This window comes from Dermacentor silvarum, chromosome 7 (assembly GCF_013339745.2).
Source record: "Dermacentor silvarum isolate Dsil-2018 chromosome 7, BIME_Dsil_1.4, whole genome shotgun sequence".
NCBI classification, from domain to species: Eukaryota; Metazoa; Arthropoda; class Arachnida; order Ixodida; family Ixodidae; genus Dermacentor; species Dermacentor silvarum.
Window position 1 is genome coordinate 56,345,843 of NC_051160.1, and position 16,897 is coordinate 56,362,739.

At 44.7% G+C, this 16,897-nt stretch overlaps 1 protein-coding gene across 1 annotated transcript in view; it reads left to right on the forward strand.

Moving 5' to 3' along the window:
- The first annotated feature begins 359 nt into the window (after positions 1-359).
- LOC125947121 (endothelin-converting enzyme 2-like) overlaps positions 360-16,897 on the forward strand; it is a 31,006-nt gene continuing 14,468 nt past the window's right edge. The window contains exons 1-2 of the mRNA XM_049671484.1: positions 360-716; positions 12,507-14,466. Coding sequence (XP_049527441.1) covers positions 360-716; positions 12,507-14,466 — 2,317 coding nt within the window. The remainder of the gene's footprint in view (positions 717-12,506; positions 14,467-16,897) is intronic.

Consider the following 16,897-nt stretch of genomic DNA (forward strand, 5'->3'; position numbering starts at 1 on the left):
ACATACCGCTAAAGTGGGCGAAGTCAACCTAGAACGCTATCACTTTAGAAAACGTATCCAGCCCAACTTAGTCTAACAGAGAGCCCAACCTTGTTTTGTGTAAAGGGGGCGCTCAGTTTGCTACACGAACGCCACAAATATCTGAAGCTGAAAAAGAAAACAACAGCCACAGTTTAAGTTTACGGCAATTCTGGCACACGGAGGCTGAGGACAGTTCGGTTCTTATTTTTTATATAATGAACGCCACGTGTAAACCTTTGCTATGTTCCTGGCGGAATCGTTATTTTTGTAGATGTTGGACAAGAGAGTGCAGGCCTCCTACAATGTCGAACATGGCTTTGTATCTTACCTAGGCCGCGATGTCGAAGGACATGGGCAAGAAACACGCGGGACGTCGCCGTCGCAGGCAGAAGAAGACGGTGGAGGGGGGCGCGAAGTCACCGTCAGTCGCATCGCCTGCCGGAATTTTTTCCCCTGGTGTGAGTGCCATGTCCATGAGTGGTGCAACAAGCCGTGTCTCCGATCCGTCGCCTAGCACCCTCAACGCAGGGCAGCCTGCATTGCCAGGAAGGATCATCACCAGGCAACCGTCGTCTCCCGGAAGTGTCACAACTACGGAACCGGCGTCATCCGGCCGTGGCAGCGGCGGTCACCCCTACCATGGTAGTCCTCACACTGCGGCGGTGACGTCAACTGTCTCCGGAGCCATCACAGCGGTAAGCAGGCACGGTATCGCAGGTTAGGAAGAAAGTGGGCAAGGTTTGCAAGGCTTGCCTAATTTGAGCCATGGCATCGCTTAACTGGGGAGCATGACAGCTGCGAAAACTTTCTGCTCCTCGACTGTTTAGTCACTTTGTGGCCACGTATGCAGTCGACATGACTTATCGCACTAAGTGCCGTAAAACTTTGCTGATAGCCTAATTTACCAACAACGGTTTCGTTTTGCATGGTAACAAGTGGATGCGCTGACGTACTCATCAGATTGGAAGACGTAGCCCGGGCTGTACGTGCCTTATCATATCCAGCGTTGCTTTGCGAGAACATTGTGCAGTACATTGCAAGTCTCGATACAGAAAGGAACCGGCCTTCGTCAACGACGTAGACGGGAACCTGCCAGCTATCCGATCCCGTTTATTAGACCAACTGTTAGTTTGTGCATGACAGACGGCTGGTAACGTGCAAGGTAACATTTTACTTTGATACTTTATTTCTCCACTAAACATATTAAGGCGGTAAACATTTCAATCTGCCCCGCAATAGCAAAATGCACAGATTAGGCTTGGAGGTACCAGAGGAAGGTTGATTTAGCTGTTCATACGACATAATTCTTAATTGCCAACTCATACAAGCAAATGCACAGGCATATCCAAAACAATAAACGTGTAGACCAAGCGAGTAGCAACAATGCAGAACGCCCCGGCCACTTATATACCACAGCAGTAGCCGTTATATTCTATTCCGGTGCATAACTCGCCGCTTGACCAGTCACCGAGTTCATACACATAAGCGCCCGTTCACGTTCGCACCGTGCTCGAAAACCGTGACACGAAAGACAACATCGGACATAAATTCACACCATTTTAATGCATCAGCAAAAAGGTGTCGGTCTTATTCAGTCCAAAACATGAATTCCCCAATGCGTTTTCAGGCACTTCAAGATTACGGGCTAAAATGACGTCACGCAGCGTGCAGCTGTATGCCTGCGGCAAGTTTCTAACAGGAACTAGCGCTGCACGTAACTTCAATCGCTGCGGATTGCCCATGGGCGTAACCCACTGTCAAGCGCGTGCCCTAATATAACGAAAGCATGCCGCCAGCAAGTTCACGCCTTTTGTTATGTGATTCCATAGTTCAACAGCGCTCCGCACGCAGTAAACTGTCAAACTGAATAAATGCAAAAACATAAAACGCACGCTAAGCACGCTACGCATAGACGCGGGACACGGTTACACCGTGACGCGGGATCATGGGCTGGCGAACAAACTTTTATACGACCCCGTGCCTCAGTTCTAATTGAACACACCATGGCTCACTCAGCGTTCGCGATTTTCAAAGCTCTTACGGATAGAGGCAAGTGATAAAATCACGTGCAGTCATCGCGACGACTGGCATTTCCGATTGACATCGAATGACGCAGCACGCATACCTAGTCCGTTGTCAATCGCGGCGGCTAAACTTCGCGATGACCGCCTGGCGATAGCATGTCATATACGCAGAGTGTGCCACGTAAGTTAGTAATCACTCACTGTGGATGCTTTGTTCAATCAAACGAACGATGAATGACTGTACTCTTTTCGCGGCGGCGAAAGATGGCTGACACAAGATCTTTCCTGGGTGGCCGGCGCCGCCAGGCGCCAAACCTGCCACCTGCCCGTTCGACGGAGCGTCTTTCTGCGGTGCTGTGCTGTTCCGCGATGTTGAGCGGGCGCGCGGTTGGGCAACTCCGAATAAAAGTAGTGAGCTGATCTCCGCAACCGTTTGCGCTCCGGATGCCTGTTCTCTTACAACAACAACAACAACAACAACAACAACAACAACAACAACAACAACAACAACACAACAACAACAACAACAACAACAACAACAACAACAACAACAACAACAACAACAACAACAACGACGACGACGACGACAACAACAACAACGAAAAACACACACGTGGTGCACTTTGCTGCTCTGCGTGCGGGAGCGATAGATTGCCATCTAGCTGACCAGCCTCCTGCAGTTTAAGCAGCAGTATACACTACGTTTGCCCTCTGCTGCCGCAAGAGTAGAACGGGCATTCCACTCTCTCTCAAAAGGGCAGAGTATGAAAACATTGCACTCTTTCGCTGATGACAGAGTGAGCAATGCATTTCACCCCCCCCCCCCCCCCCCCTCCCCCAAACACACACACACACGCTTTTAGCGAGAGTAAAACAACGCCTTGAAGAGAGGATCGGCCCTTTTACTACTGCGATACACTCCCTAGTTTTTAGAGTGTAGCTGCAGAGGCATTCTGCTTTCTTGTTCCAGTAAATGAAATTTCCTGTTCTGGTAATTTCGGCCCCTTTCAGAAGTGCACCTGTAAGGGTTCGACAGTGCCATCTGTCACTGCATTTTTAAAAAATATTGCTCGAGACAGTACGAAAATGACAGGTGGCGTACGTGAGAGATTTTCGGGCATTACCAATGAACTGGAGACGTTAGACGCTGATCGCATGGCATGCTACTAGATGGTGATTGAGGGTTCGACAGTGCCATGTGTCACTGCATTTTTAAAAAATATTGCTCGAGACAGTACGAAAATGACAGGTGGCGTACGTGAGAGATTTTCGGGCATTACCAATGAACTGGAGACGTTAGACGCTGATCGCATGGCATGCTACTAGATGGTGATTGATAACTATGCTATATACATAGCGACGATACAGGCGCTCAAAGAGCGCATACACTCAAGAGGCGCACGCGGACGGATTAAAGTTGTTCTCAACGTTAAGTTAAGCGCTTAAGGCCTCTAGAACAGCAGCGCTTCTGCCCACGGGCCGAGGATTCTCCGCATCCTGCAGGTGTTGCGCAGCCGTCAGAGATAGCCTTTCTTGCAAGTTGTGGTAACAGTTAAATCGTGCACGTTGTAAGTCTAAAGAAGCGTTACATGCGCACCACACTGGCTAGTTTGTGTGCTGAATATTGCAACTATAGTCCATGTAGGCCACTAGCATTTTCTGCTAGGCGCGCGCGATGTCATCCCGTAACCTAGTCCTTGCTTACGGCGTGCTGGCAGTGGTCGCCTTGTTAAAACGATCGATTTCCCGTCCTTAGGGGGCAGTACCAAAACCAAGCGCCATCGGAGGACAGCGAACTCATCACGGAGGCGGCATCTACGCAGGTGGAACCCTTTCCGATGTCTCTGTCAAGCGGCGTGACTTCGGTGTCCTCCGCGGCCTTCGTCTCCCCGTCGACCAGCGCCGACGGAAACGCCGAGCCGACTTCGGCCACGGGTCAGGACCAAGGCGCAGGGCGTGCCCTCTCGCGACACGTGTCCAGGGCCCACACAGATCAATTATATCCGACCCAAGGGCCCACCCTGATGGCGACGACCAGAGAGACTACGGGCACAACGATGTCACCGAAGAAGCTGGTAGGCGGAGTTGCTGGTCGCTTGCAAGAGGTTCAGGATCATTCCATATTTATTTCAACTATACCTGAAATGACATCACTTATAGAAGCGCGTACTACGCGAGAAAGCCTGAGAACTGTTAGTAGTTCCTGCTTACGCAGCATTGGCTACCAAGCACAATTCAAATATATTTACTTTTACTACACAGCTGTCGGCAGGGGCAAAACAAAATATTGTAAAATGATTATTTACCTAGTATAAACGGTGCTAGCTTGGGCGTTACTGAATGTCTTGGGGTCTACAGCATTATTTACTGATGCGCGGAGGCTATTCCAGTCGTTGGAAGTTCGTGGTAGGGTGAAGGATGAATCAATTCTGGCAAGGCAGAACGACAGCATATATGTCTGGTTGGTTAGCTCCTTACGTAAATCACAATAACAACGCACCTTGTGAAAAAGTAATGCTATAACCATTATATATATATATATATATATATATATATATATATATATAGTGAGACGTCGACCGATGCGATGCTTTTATTTCCGAGCAGCCGCCCGAAGCCGAGACGAAGCACCGCGCGAGACAAAAGATGATGATGAGTCGTATGTACAGATGACGACGACGATATGCACAAATAGCGCCCACACTAACTTCCAATGCGCTCACAATATATATATATATATATATATATAATGATATACCATAAGAAGCCAAGAAACAATGACACCAAGGACAACATAGGGGAAATTGATTGTACTTACTGAGGACAACATAGGGGAAATTGCTTGTACTTACTAATTGAATTAAAGAAATGATAACTTACAGGAAATGAAAATGGATGAAAAAACAACTGCCCGCAGGTGGGGAACGAACCCACGTCTTCGCATTACGCGTGCGATGCTCTCACCATTAAGCTACAGCGGAGCCATTTCCCCATCTACTTTCTGGAGTATTTATGTTTTTACAACTAGACCTAACCCTGGGAGTGTTAGCCAGCGCCACCACTCACAAACCTAGGGGCGGATGTGGAACATCCTTTCTGCCGCAGGCGTCACGAGCACGGCATCTTTTTGGGTGATGGCAACTGGTCAATAAACCCACATATGCTACCTGAAGGCATCAATGTTGCCGGATTCGAGCCCTCGTTATGTAATGAACGAGAAGAAAAGGAACCGAGGGGCCCGATTTTTATTATCATAAGAAGCCAACAAATAATGACACCAAGGACAACATAGGGGAAATTACTTGTGATAATTGAATTAAAGAAATAAATTAATGGAAATGAAAATGGATGAAAAATTATTAGTATTAATCATGAGTAATTATTTACCATTAATTTCATTTCTTTATTTCAATTACTAAGTACAGTCACGTTTATATTATATATATATATATATATATATATATATATATATATATATATTCCCCTTTCTTCTCGTTCAGATATATATATATATATATATATATATATGATCCATTTTTCATCCATTTTCATTTCCATTAATTTATTTCTTTAATTCAATTAGCACAAGTAATTTCCCCTATGTTGTCCTTGGTGTCATTATTTGTTGGCTTCTTATGATAAGAAAAATCGGGCCCCTCGGTTCCCTTTCTTCTCGTTCAGATATATATATATTTCCCTTTCTTCTTGTTCAGATATATATATATATATATATATGATCCATTTTTCATCCATCTTCATTTCCATGAATTTATTTCTTTAATTCAATTAGCACAAGTAATTTCCCCTATGTGTCCTTGGTGTCATTATTTGTTGGCTTCTTATGATAAGAAAAATCGGGCCCCTCGGTTCCCTTTCTTCTCGTTCAGATATATATATATATATATATATATTTCCCTTTCTTCTCGTTCATATATATATATATATATATATATATATATATATATATATAGGACCATTTTGCATCCATTTTCATTTCCATTAATTTATTTCTTTAATTCAATTAGCACAAGTAATTTCCCCTATGTTGTCCTTGGTGTCATTATTTGTTGGCTTCTTATGAGAAGAAAAATCGGGCCCCTCGGTTCCCTTTCTTCTCGTTCAGATATATATATATATATATATATATATATGATCCATTTTTCATCCATTTCATTTCCATTAATTTATTTCTTTAATTCAATTAGCACAAGTAATTTCCCCTATGTTGTCCTTGGTGTCATTATTTGTTGGCTTCTTATGATAAGAAAAATCGGGCCCCTCGGTTCCCTTTCTTCTCGTTCAGATAATATATTTCCCTTTCTTCTCGTTCAGATATATATATATATATATATATATATATATATATATATATATGATCCATTTTTCATCCATTTTATTTCCATTATTTATTTCTTTAATTCAATTAGCACAAGTAATTTCCCCTATGTTATCCTTGGTGTCATTATTTGTTGGCTTCTTATGATAAGAAAAATCGGGCCCCTCGGTTCCCTTTCTTCTCGTTCAGATATATATATATATATATATATATATATATATATATATATATGATCCATTTTCATTTCCATTAATTTATTTCTTTAATTCAATTAGCACAAGTAATTTCCCCTATGTTGTCCTTGGTGTCATTATTTGTTGGCTTCTTATGATAAGAAAAATCGGGCCCCTCGGTTCCCTTTCTTCTCGTTCAGATATATATATATATATATATATATATATATTTCCCTTTCTTCTCGTTCAGATATATATATATATATATATATATATATATGATCCATTTTTCATTCATTTTCATTTCCATTAATTTATTTCTTTAATTCAATTAGCACAAGTAATTTCCCCTATGTTGTCCTTGGTGTCATTATTTGTTGGCTTCTTATGATAATAAAAATCGGGCCCCTCGGTTCCTTTTCTTCTCGGACATCTCTCGTTTAAGCATGGTGGTTGGTTAATGCAGGAGAGACTGAACCGCGTAGGTGAAGCTTCGCTTTGACGGGAGTGACACTTTTCTGTCGGTGTATTTCTTAGCGCCGAATAAAGGCTGTAATTTCTAATTATTCAGAGTAGCATATATCAGTCATTTCGCTAGGCAGACATCCGCACCTCTCGTTGGAACATCATCCGCTATTCGTAATATAAATGGCAACTTATGAAATCTATGAATGACAAAAGGGCAGGATTTATTCGTGGACGTGTGCAACCTTTACCAATAGTTCGAACATATTATAGTTTTTTTTTGAGAATTAAAGAAACAGGTGGAGGGTTACGATTTAGCCAATATATAATGTAGATATACTGGATTTATAGCTTGTTTAGCGGCAGAATAACGCGCTTACTGGATAGCTGCTATTTTTACTGATGTTGAACGAAGACACCAAACTATTTCACGTATTGTAACAAATTGCGGGCACTTTGGCAATATTTTTTCTAGTGGATTTTTTGGTGCGTTCCTGACCTCTTTTCATGCCGTAAATGGCAACGTCGCCTTTCAGTGTCGGTATTAGAAAAAATACAGGCGTATAATTGACAAGTCAGTTCAGAGATGCCATCTGACAAAAGGTTCATCTCACGACAAGAATAGCTGCCCCCAGTGTTATAACTTTCATCTCAGATATCTGTTTCTACGTCGCCGATATCCATAGCGGACTTTCTATTGTTTTCTTAATCTCTCTCTCCCCTTTTCCTTTCCCCCAGTGTAGGGTAGCCAACCGGGCTCAGTCCTGGTTAACCTCCCTGCCTTTCATTAAATCCTTTTCTCTCTCTCTCTCCACTCTCCATGTAACCAGGTGTCATCGCAATAAATTGAATGGCCTTTATAAGACGACCGTTACTATTATCAACTGCGCTATAATCCAGATAAGTTAACATTGTCACTTAAGATTTGTAGTTTGCTGAGGTTAATTCGCTTCAATTTTTTGTTTTTGTATTGTCAGCCGATAAGCCCACAGAGTCTCAACAATCTATTTTGCATGTTCTGTTGGATGCGGAGCACTTTTGTAAATGAGTCTTATTTGAGGAAGAATTGAAAAACATACCAGCTCCGAGAAAGATGCTTTCTCACGCAGTATTCAATCGTAGTTAGAATAGGGAACCTGTATTCGCTATTGTGGCCATTCCAGCCCCGAAAATTTGTTGTTTCTGAGTCCTCTTTCTGGGCATCATTACTTGGCATCATTCATTGGCATCATTACTGGCTTTAAGACTGGGATACCTTACGATGGTACAGAAATTCCCTTGCTTTTCGTTATCTTTATTTAATACTTGACGGCTACAATAAGCCATACAAACCCTACAAGCCGTTCACCGTTGCATTCTGCCAAAGTCCAACGTCACACCAGACTAGTTTCCCAAGCAAAAATACTGAGAACTCTTTACTGGTGATGCTCTAAAATTATCACTGGCGTTGTACGGCCTATAAGAGGGCGTAGCGACTGTACCATCAGATGACACACGACTCCACCCTATACTCTGCAGGAAAATTTCAAATATTGTCACGGTTGTCACCGAAATATACGTTAACCTCTGATGAATTTCTGAATTGATTCAGGCACGTGTACTTTTTTTATTGAATAAGGCACGTTGGGCAAAGCATGTTAATAAAGAAAAACCCATTTGTTGAATTCGACTACAGCCCAGTTAACCCACTAGGTTCATCTGGTAGTACAATTTATACCTGGCCCCGAAAAGGATAAAGTATCCGTAAAGCATGTTAACAACACTGACAACTGGCGATGTTGTGTGGTGCGCAGCTCCCCGTCAGACCCTATACGGAAAGCAAGCCAAACGTTGAGCCTGCCACATCTCCCCGCAACTGGAGGCCTGTGCGGAGGGTCCTTCCTTCCACCAAACTGGAGGACGCCGTGAGTGCGCCTGCTTCTTCTGTAACCGCCTATTTATATAACTTGTAGACTTTCTACAAAAATAGATGATTGAGGAAAATTGAAAAGCATTTTCTTTCTCAGTTTGATAGCTTTATTTCGTTCATAAACGCATTTCCCTTTACAGAACACTGCGTTACCAGATGCGTGTGTGGCAGTTGCAAAGCCTGTAGCGACATCTTTTGGCGCTTTCCCCAACCATAATGCGTTCTAAACGTTTTTGTGTTGCTTCAGTGTTAACGTCGATGGAAATTTAAAAATAAAATAGAGCATTTAACGATTACGTCACTTGATACATTTCACACACATAGCCAACTAGAAACTATGGTTCGTCTTTTCAATAATAACTCTGTGTCCTATCTGATTAAACATAGCACCACAAAATGGCGACACTAACGCGACAACTAATAAGTAAACGTCTCAGCTTTACCGGTGACGTCTGCGTAAGCGTGCGCGTTGGTGGCGCCATCCATCTTTTGGCGCATGCTTTAATCAGAGAGGACACGGAGATATAATTGCAGAGCTATACAATAATATGCTGCTCAAATCCATAAGTCAGGGTGAACATGATCGTTAACATTGAGCCTTTTTCTCGACTTTTATTTCTCGAGAACGCTCACGTAACGCACAAATGACTCAAACTCATTGTGGCCGGAGAAACCATCACAATCTTGTCGGGACCAGCGTAGCCACTGCCTCACTAAATGAGGCCCCCGCTGGCTGCCTGAGAAGAAAAACATACCTGAGCAAATTTTCGCGACAGGACGTGGCTTGGGTTTGCTGCAGCAAAAGTCCGAAAACGTTCGAGTACGTTGTAATGGAAAGCCAATATATTTTGACAGGTTTAACTTGTCCGCAGACTTCTTACCGTTTGCGAATCACCAGGTTAGTGAAGCCGCCAGTACCAAAAATCTTGGATACATTTCGTGATGATACTACAATGTGTTCAATAATTCAAAAAGTTCGTAATGTGCGCATAGAATAAAGGCCATGCGTCTATGTAATGTAAAGACTGCGGTTTTGAAACACTAAGAAAGGTGTACTTCATAACAGCCGATTTGCGTACCGTAATCTCAGTGAATACATATCAAGTACCAAAGTTTCATCGCCAGTTCGCACCACGTACCCCTTTTGGTGACTCTCCGTCCTAGTTAAAAAAAATATAATTCCCTTCTATGTCGGGAATGAGACCCTATAGATTTAGATCACTATATATAATGGGCTTACTATTTCCACGAACATCTCACCATACGTTCTTGGTGTTTGTCGGTATCTCTAACCATGACGTCACTAAAACGTTGTACACCAGCAGTTAAGTGGAACGTGTAAGTAAGGGCAGTACTAGCTTTGCGTGCTCTCTGGCTAGACTCTGCGTCACCAGATGTCGCTGTACCAGTGCTGTTACTGCCGTACACCATTCCCGTTGCCAGGTATTCGGCAAACGCTAATGCATCTACGAACAAGTTAAATCGGTTTATTCACCCAGCAAAATCCGTAGCGAACGTGCGCCTTCCAGTAGCGTAGTCATTCACACAGGATAAAGCTGTTAACTATGCAGCTGTCGAAATAATGAAGACGTTTGTAGTGTTGGTGAAAAAAAGCAGCGAAGTGAATGATAGAACCGGAGTCTTTACATGTGTACAATATACAATTATATACAGCTGTACAATATACAATATACAATATACAGCTGTACAATATAGGGAGAGGAAATTAGAAAATTTGCAGGCGCAAGTTGTAATACGCTAGCGCATGACAGGGGTAATTGGAGATCGCAGGGAGAGGCCTTCGTCCTGCAGTGGACATAAAATATAGGATAATAATGATGATGATGATGATGATGATGATGATGATAGGGAGAGAAGTTCGAATGAAGAAAGAAGCGATCAAGAAGTAAGCAACACACTAGGCGGCAATATACTTATGCAGTAAAACCTGTTTATATCAACGAGACCAAGAGAGAGTCTCTCTGTCCATGAACAGAAGGCATGAATGGTTTCAATTCAGCTATTTAGTAAATAAAGGGAATTCCAATAAAATAATCATCAGCATCATCACCCCCGCCATCATCATCATAATTGTCACCATTTGCCATTCAGAGCAAGGTTACTAGAGTTCAGAGCGGTCGGAACCCGATAATCCAAAAAGGCTAATGCGCTTACGTACAAACCAGAACTATGTTTCAAAAAGAGCCTAGCACAGATCGTGAAGTGCCCCATTTGAAGTGAAATGGAGGTAAAGAAATGAAGTCAATCATATGGCGGGGTTCATTCTTTCAAGATGTCAAAAGTTGCATTGTCATTGAGATCAGACCTTTCTTAAGTGGGAATATGTTGAAGTTATAGTTGAAACATTTGTGAAGCAATTAAAGAATACTATGGGGGTTGTCGGCAATGTTTCTAAAAATATTATCTAAAAAATTTCGCAAACTTACTTTCTATTTCAGTTAAAAGTTTCTTACAGTCGGATGGGTAGTGGTTAATTAAAATTCTTCCTCCTCACATGTTGCAAGAGCTCCCCTTGAACAGAAGGCATGAGTGGTTAAAGTTCTGCTGTTTAGTAAAATAAAAGTGGCCATTCTGCTTTCACTGTCGACGTGTGTAGTGCGAAAAACTGTGCAAAAATATCACTGCCCCTTCCACTCCGTGAAAATTGTCGAACAGCGAAGCTGCGAACGGCGCTACTAGCGAGGGATGGGACGCGTCGGCGTCCACCGGCGACGGCGTTCCTAGCGCGTTCCTCACGCTTTTTTACGACGTTCCAGACAAGAGTCCTTGACCAAAGCTCCGTATATACAACCAAATCTAACGCGAACTACTCTCACAACCCACCCCTCCGATGACGTACATTTTTAGTGCGCCGCCATTGGTTGGCGCGCATCACCCCCCCCCCCCCCCCCAACACGTGTATTGGACCCAACATCAGCAAAATTGCAGAACTTACGTCAATCTCCCTCCCCGTTCTCTTTTCTACACTCTCTCGCAGCATTCTCACAGGGTTGAGCTCTTCTTTACGTTGCCTCTCTCGCTAGGTCACATGGGGTTTAACGAACAAACGATGGCACAGGATCCGCAGAAACAGCTTCGGTGTTAAAAAAAAAGAAAAAGAGCTGGGCATGTTGCACGGACAGCGGAAAACGACGCGTGGTAACGATTCTATCGGGATTCTTCAAGCAATCAGACCCCATACACCCTATAAAAACTAGTTGGCTATTTAATCGCTAGCTGTTATCATGTGAAAGTGTCGGGTTGTTTTATGATTCTGCGTACCGCCTGATCTAATTCCATGGTCAGCTGCTGATGACATCATTGTAATGCTCATGGCGAGCTATAGCAAACTGTAAACAGCAAGAGACCCAAAATATCCGGTCATTTCTACAAAAGGGTATTAAAGCAATCCGATTTAAACACCAGCGAAATGTCATGCTTGTAAGCTTCCACTGAGGGCATTTATCCTGCTTGGCTTGTTACCAAAATATGCGCTAAAGATACTGCAAAAGTGGGTGTCAGACAGTCTAGTGAAAACAGCCTTCGTTAACAATAAAATCGTGGAACATTCGTTGCAGCCAAAACACGATGCGATGTCCCCGGTCTTGCCGTCAACCTCGGAGCCCACTGCTGCAAGAAACTACCATTGCGCACTCCTGTTGGCTAGCTGTGGTTTTCTCGCTTTCGTCAGCTTCCTCGTCATCATTTCGAGCTTCCACAAGCGCAGTGAGAGCCACTCCGCGCTCTGCAACACGGAAGACTGCCGTGCACACGCCTCGCTGCTCACTAAGCATCTCAACTGGACGCTGGACCCCTGCGAGGACTTTCAAGCGTTCGTTTGCTCGGCAGTGCGCTCATCCTCCCACCGCAGCGAGATCTCCAAGACAGTCATAGACGTTGTGCGGCTATCATGGTTCCAGAGACTCCAGGCCATTCTAGTCGGTGGCTCGCTCAAGATTCCCGTTGGAAGGAAGGCGCTCGCTATGTACAGCAGGTGCAAGGACAAATACCCGTCGGACAAACCTGATTTGCCGCTTTTCCTCAAATTTATCAGGGACCAAGGATGGGATTGGCCAAAACCGCCGCGAGAATTTGAACCACCGCTGCAATTCGCCATCAAGCTTGCCTATGTGTGGCAATTCCCGTTATGGATGTCGGTAAGTGTGCTGGAGGTCCCGGATCAATCTTCGTCAGCTACAAGGCTGAGGTTCCAAATCCGGCCGAGCATGCTCGTTCCCGTACTGCTCTACCACCACCAGGTAGCCAGACCCGTTTACGATACGTACTGGGATCTGTATCTTTCCCACATGTATCCGGACAGCAGTACGAGACCCAACATCAGCAGAACTGCTGTCGACGAGATCCGCGACCTGGAGGAGCAAATACTGCGCACCTTGCACTCGCTGGCCAACTCAGCGTCAGCAAAGCCGGCGGTGTTTTCCTTCGGCAATATCTCGGCCTACGTTCCGAACGCCTTCACTTTCGGATGGCTTAGAAGCTTCCAGGAATCCATGCCTCTCAGCCGACAGCTAAGCTTAGCTGATGAAATCGCCGTCAGCAATGTCCGTCTTCTCCTGCTGGTCGGCGGGCTTCTCGAAACGTACAACGTGCGGCAGCTGAACATGCATCTGACGTGGCTACTCGTGCAGTACTACGCTCCCGTGGCAGATTATCGCATGCTCGTCGACCACTACGGCAGCAAGCAGAAAGCAGCGGCTTATTTGCCTCTTTTCTGCGGCCATCAGGTCGAAGCATCCTACAAGGTTCTTCTTGCTGCGCTCGACCTGGTCTTCCGGTTCAATTCGCGGGACATCAAGACCATTAACGACGGCTTTGACGACGTGGTTTCAACAGCTGTCCAAAAGGTCAACGCTTCAGACTGGATAGACGATGAGAGCAAGGCGCAATTAACCGAGAAGATCTTTGCTGTGAAGAAGTCACTGTGGCCCCCCGACGCTGTCGTGAACGCTGACTTGCTCGAGCAGCTGTACGGTGGGTTTCCCGAAAATGCTACAAGTTTCGCGGCCCTATGGATGAGCACGAGAAAGAATGCAAGCGTAATAATGATGAAAGGTCAATATCAGGAGGTGATGAGGCTGCCTTGGAACAGTCTGCCTGGCGACGTTGTCTACGATTACGTCTCAAACACCATAGAACTGGCAACTGGCACCATCTCAGCACCGCTGTACTATCCGCACGGGTCGAAGGCTATGCTGTATGGTGGTCTCCTGTTCCTCATGGCGACCCACTTGGTTCGTGCATTCGACAAAGAAGGCGTGCGGTGGACGCCCAACGGATCCAAGGTCGACAGCATCATGTCCAATGCGAGCCTGTTTGAATATCACCGTAGGGATCGATGCCTCGATGGTGCTGTAGAGCACAGCCTCTTCCCGGAAGTGTCTGCTTTTGAGATTACCTACACAGCCATGAAGCAGTCTCACGTTCGAGACGGTAGCGTGCCCCTGGTGCTGCCTGCTGACCTCTCGGAAGACGAGGTCTTCCTCATGACGCTATGTTATATTTTGTGCGACATATCAGGTGAAAAGAGCTCCCATAATTTTGATTGTAACAAGGTGGCGAGGAATTCCAGAGCTTTTGCTAAAGCTTTCCAATGCCCTACACGATCCAAGATGAACCCCGATGAAAAATGCCACTTGTTTGTTGGATAAGGACGTGAATTATCGCAGTTTGGAACGATACGAAGTGGCAACGTTAATTTGTGGACAAAATTGCCTGGTTTCGGATGTTACTGAGTGCAACTGCATTTGTAATTATTGACATATTTCGTCAACTTTTTTATGATTCTACGTTTCTGAGATTTGAACTTCGCGCTTATTGCATAGACGTGCAGGTATTTAGTTAAGCCATTCTTTTGATAGCTTCTGTAAAGTGCTCGGACCACACCAAGAGGCTCTAACTGACAGACTTGTTTAACGTTTATTCAACCATGCAATTCGCTCTGAACGTTTTACGTTGATAATGACCAATGCCGTTGGGGAAGTCTAATTGACTTACTGAACTTTACGAAATCTGCACTGCATCCTCAATGATTTTGCCGATCGACATGCACGTTACTGTGGTTTTCGCTACCGAGTAACCTAACCTGAAATTTTCACATTTGCCGACAGCATCGACGCCAGAAAGCATGGTTTCTTTTTAGCAGTGCGTAGACATGAAGCTCCTCTATCGCGCGCTTGCGTCTTGTGAGACATAGTGTATCTATCGCAAATTATCAGCTGCTCTAATTACCCTAATATTCATGTTCTCCGCCCACTATCATTTCTGGAGCTGCTCTGCAGTATGTGCCATTTCTAGCGGAATGTTCGGCTCGCTAAGATTGTGGCCGGTAAAACCTTTAGGTGCTTAGAAGTCCTGTTGCAGTGACTTGTGGCTAATTAGAACAGACTGGTGTACGGCTGGCGTCTTCCTGAAGTGAATTGTTTTTCGCAGTTTATCGTACTTGTTTCTGTTCCTTTATTTTTGTCTTTGTCTGTGCAATGCTCCAACTGCTTATTCGTCAAATGTTCAAGCCACTGCACAAGTGCCTCAAATACCTTACACTTTTAGTGATGCGAGAGCGCCGAATACAACCGTTCTCTTTCCGAATATTCCTCTGCTTTTGAACAGTAAGAGCCGAAGAAAGCGGATGAAAGGACGGACTTTCTGTAATGATATGAAGTCGCTCCTTCTGCCTAGACGTGAGAAAATTAGTGAAGCCATTGTGCTACTTGAGCCTGTAAAACTTGCGGAAGGCTCGAGAGGCTCTAATATGACACGTTTCTTTATTCAGCCATGCATTTCGTTCTGCACGCGGCGCGCTTTGTTAATGGTAAATGCAGTACCCTAAGTCAGAATGTTCAGAACGATGTTCAGGTTTGTGTGGTTTTCGCTGCCGTATACCAGAACCTGAAAGTTTCACGTGTGCTGACAGCATCGACGTAAACAAGGGTAGTTCTGTTTTAGCATGACGCAAAGGGAAAGATTGCAGTGAACAGACACGGAGCTTCACAATATCCCGAGCTTGCGTCTTGTGAAACTTGGTGTATCGATCGAAAGGGTCCGCGGCTCCAATTACCCTAAAATTCGTCTTCTCCGCGCGATAGCATGTCAGGAGGGGCTAATGCGTTATGTGCCATTTCTAGCCACAATGTTCAGGCCATTGCGCAAGTGCCGGAAAGACATTGCACGTTTTTGCAGTGCGATTGCACCGAATGCAAGTGTCCTATTTTTTTAATATTCTGCTTTTTGGACAGCAAGAACATAAAGCGGGCGAAAAGGACGGATGACGCCTTACCGCGCAAAAGATTACCGTACTCATTTAAGCGGAGGTCATGTATGTCTAGCATTCTGCCTTTTCGGAATTTATTTTTCGGTCCGAATTGGAAGGTGTCCATCAAATTCGAATTTTTCTGTGCGTTTTAATGTATCCCATGGTTACACGCCCCAAAATCCGAGTTTCTAGTACTTTATTGCTCCGGCAGAACCGATTGCGCGGAGCGTGACTATGCGCCCTCCTGACTTCGTCGTTTTTGCAGCCAAACACAGTGGGTTTATCTGGAGGCTTTCTGACCCTCCAAGCGCCAGTCGCCCATGCCTAGTTGATAGGAAGGACAGCCCATGGGGCTGGCACGGTCACCGCAGTGTGTTGTAACTTGGAATGATCCAAGCATATTTTGGCAGACCTCCCATAGTTGCTATGAGACACGCGTTAGTTGGTCAAATTTCTTTGTCGGTACGTGCCATAAAATAAACCATCATTATAAGCATCATCTGCCTCTCGCTTGTGTTGCTCATGGTGACAGACAGTGCGGACCACCGATTTGGCCACAAGGAGGAGGTAAACGCGCACAGAACTGTCATCATCTGCCGGATCGGACGGTCTTGCGCCATTTTGCCGCATTGTGCCTTGTGTCTGATGCTACAGCGCGTTGAGAACAGAAAATCTCGCTCACAGTGAGTTCTCTTTGCT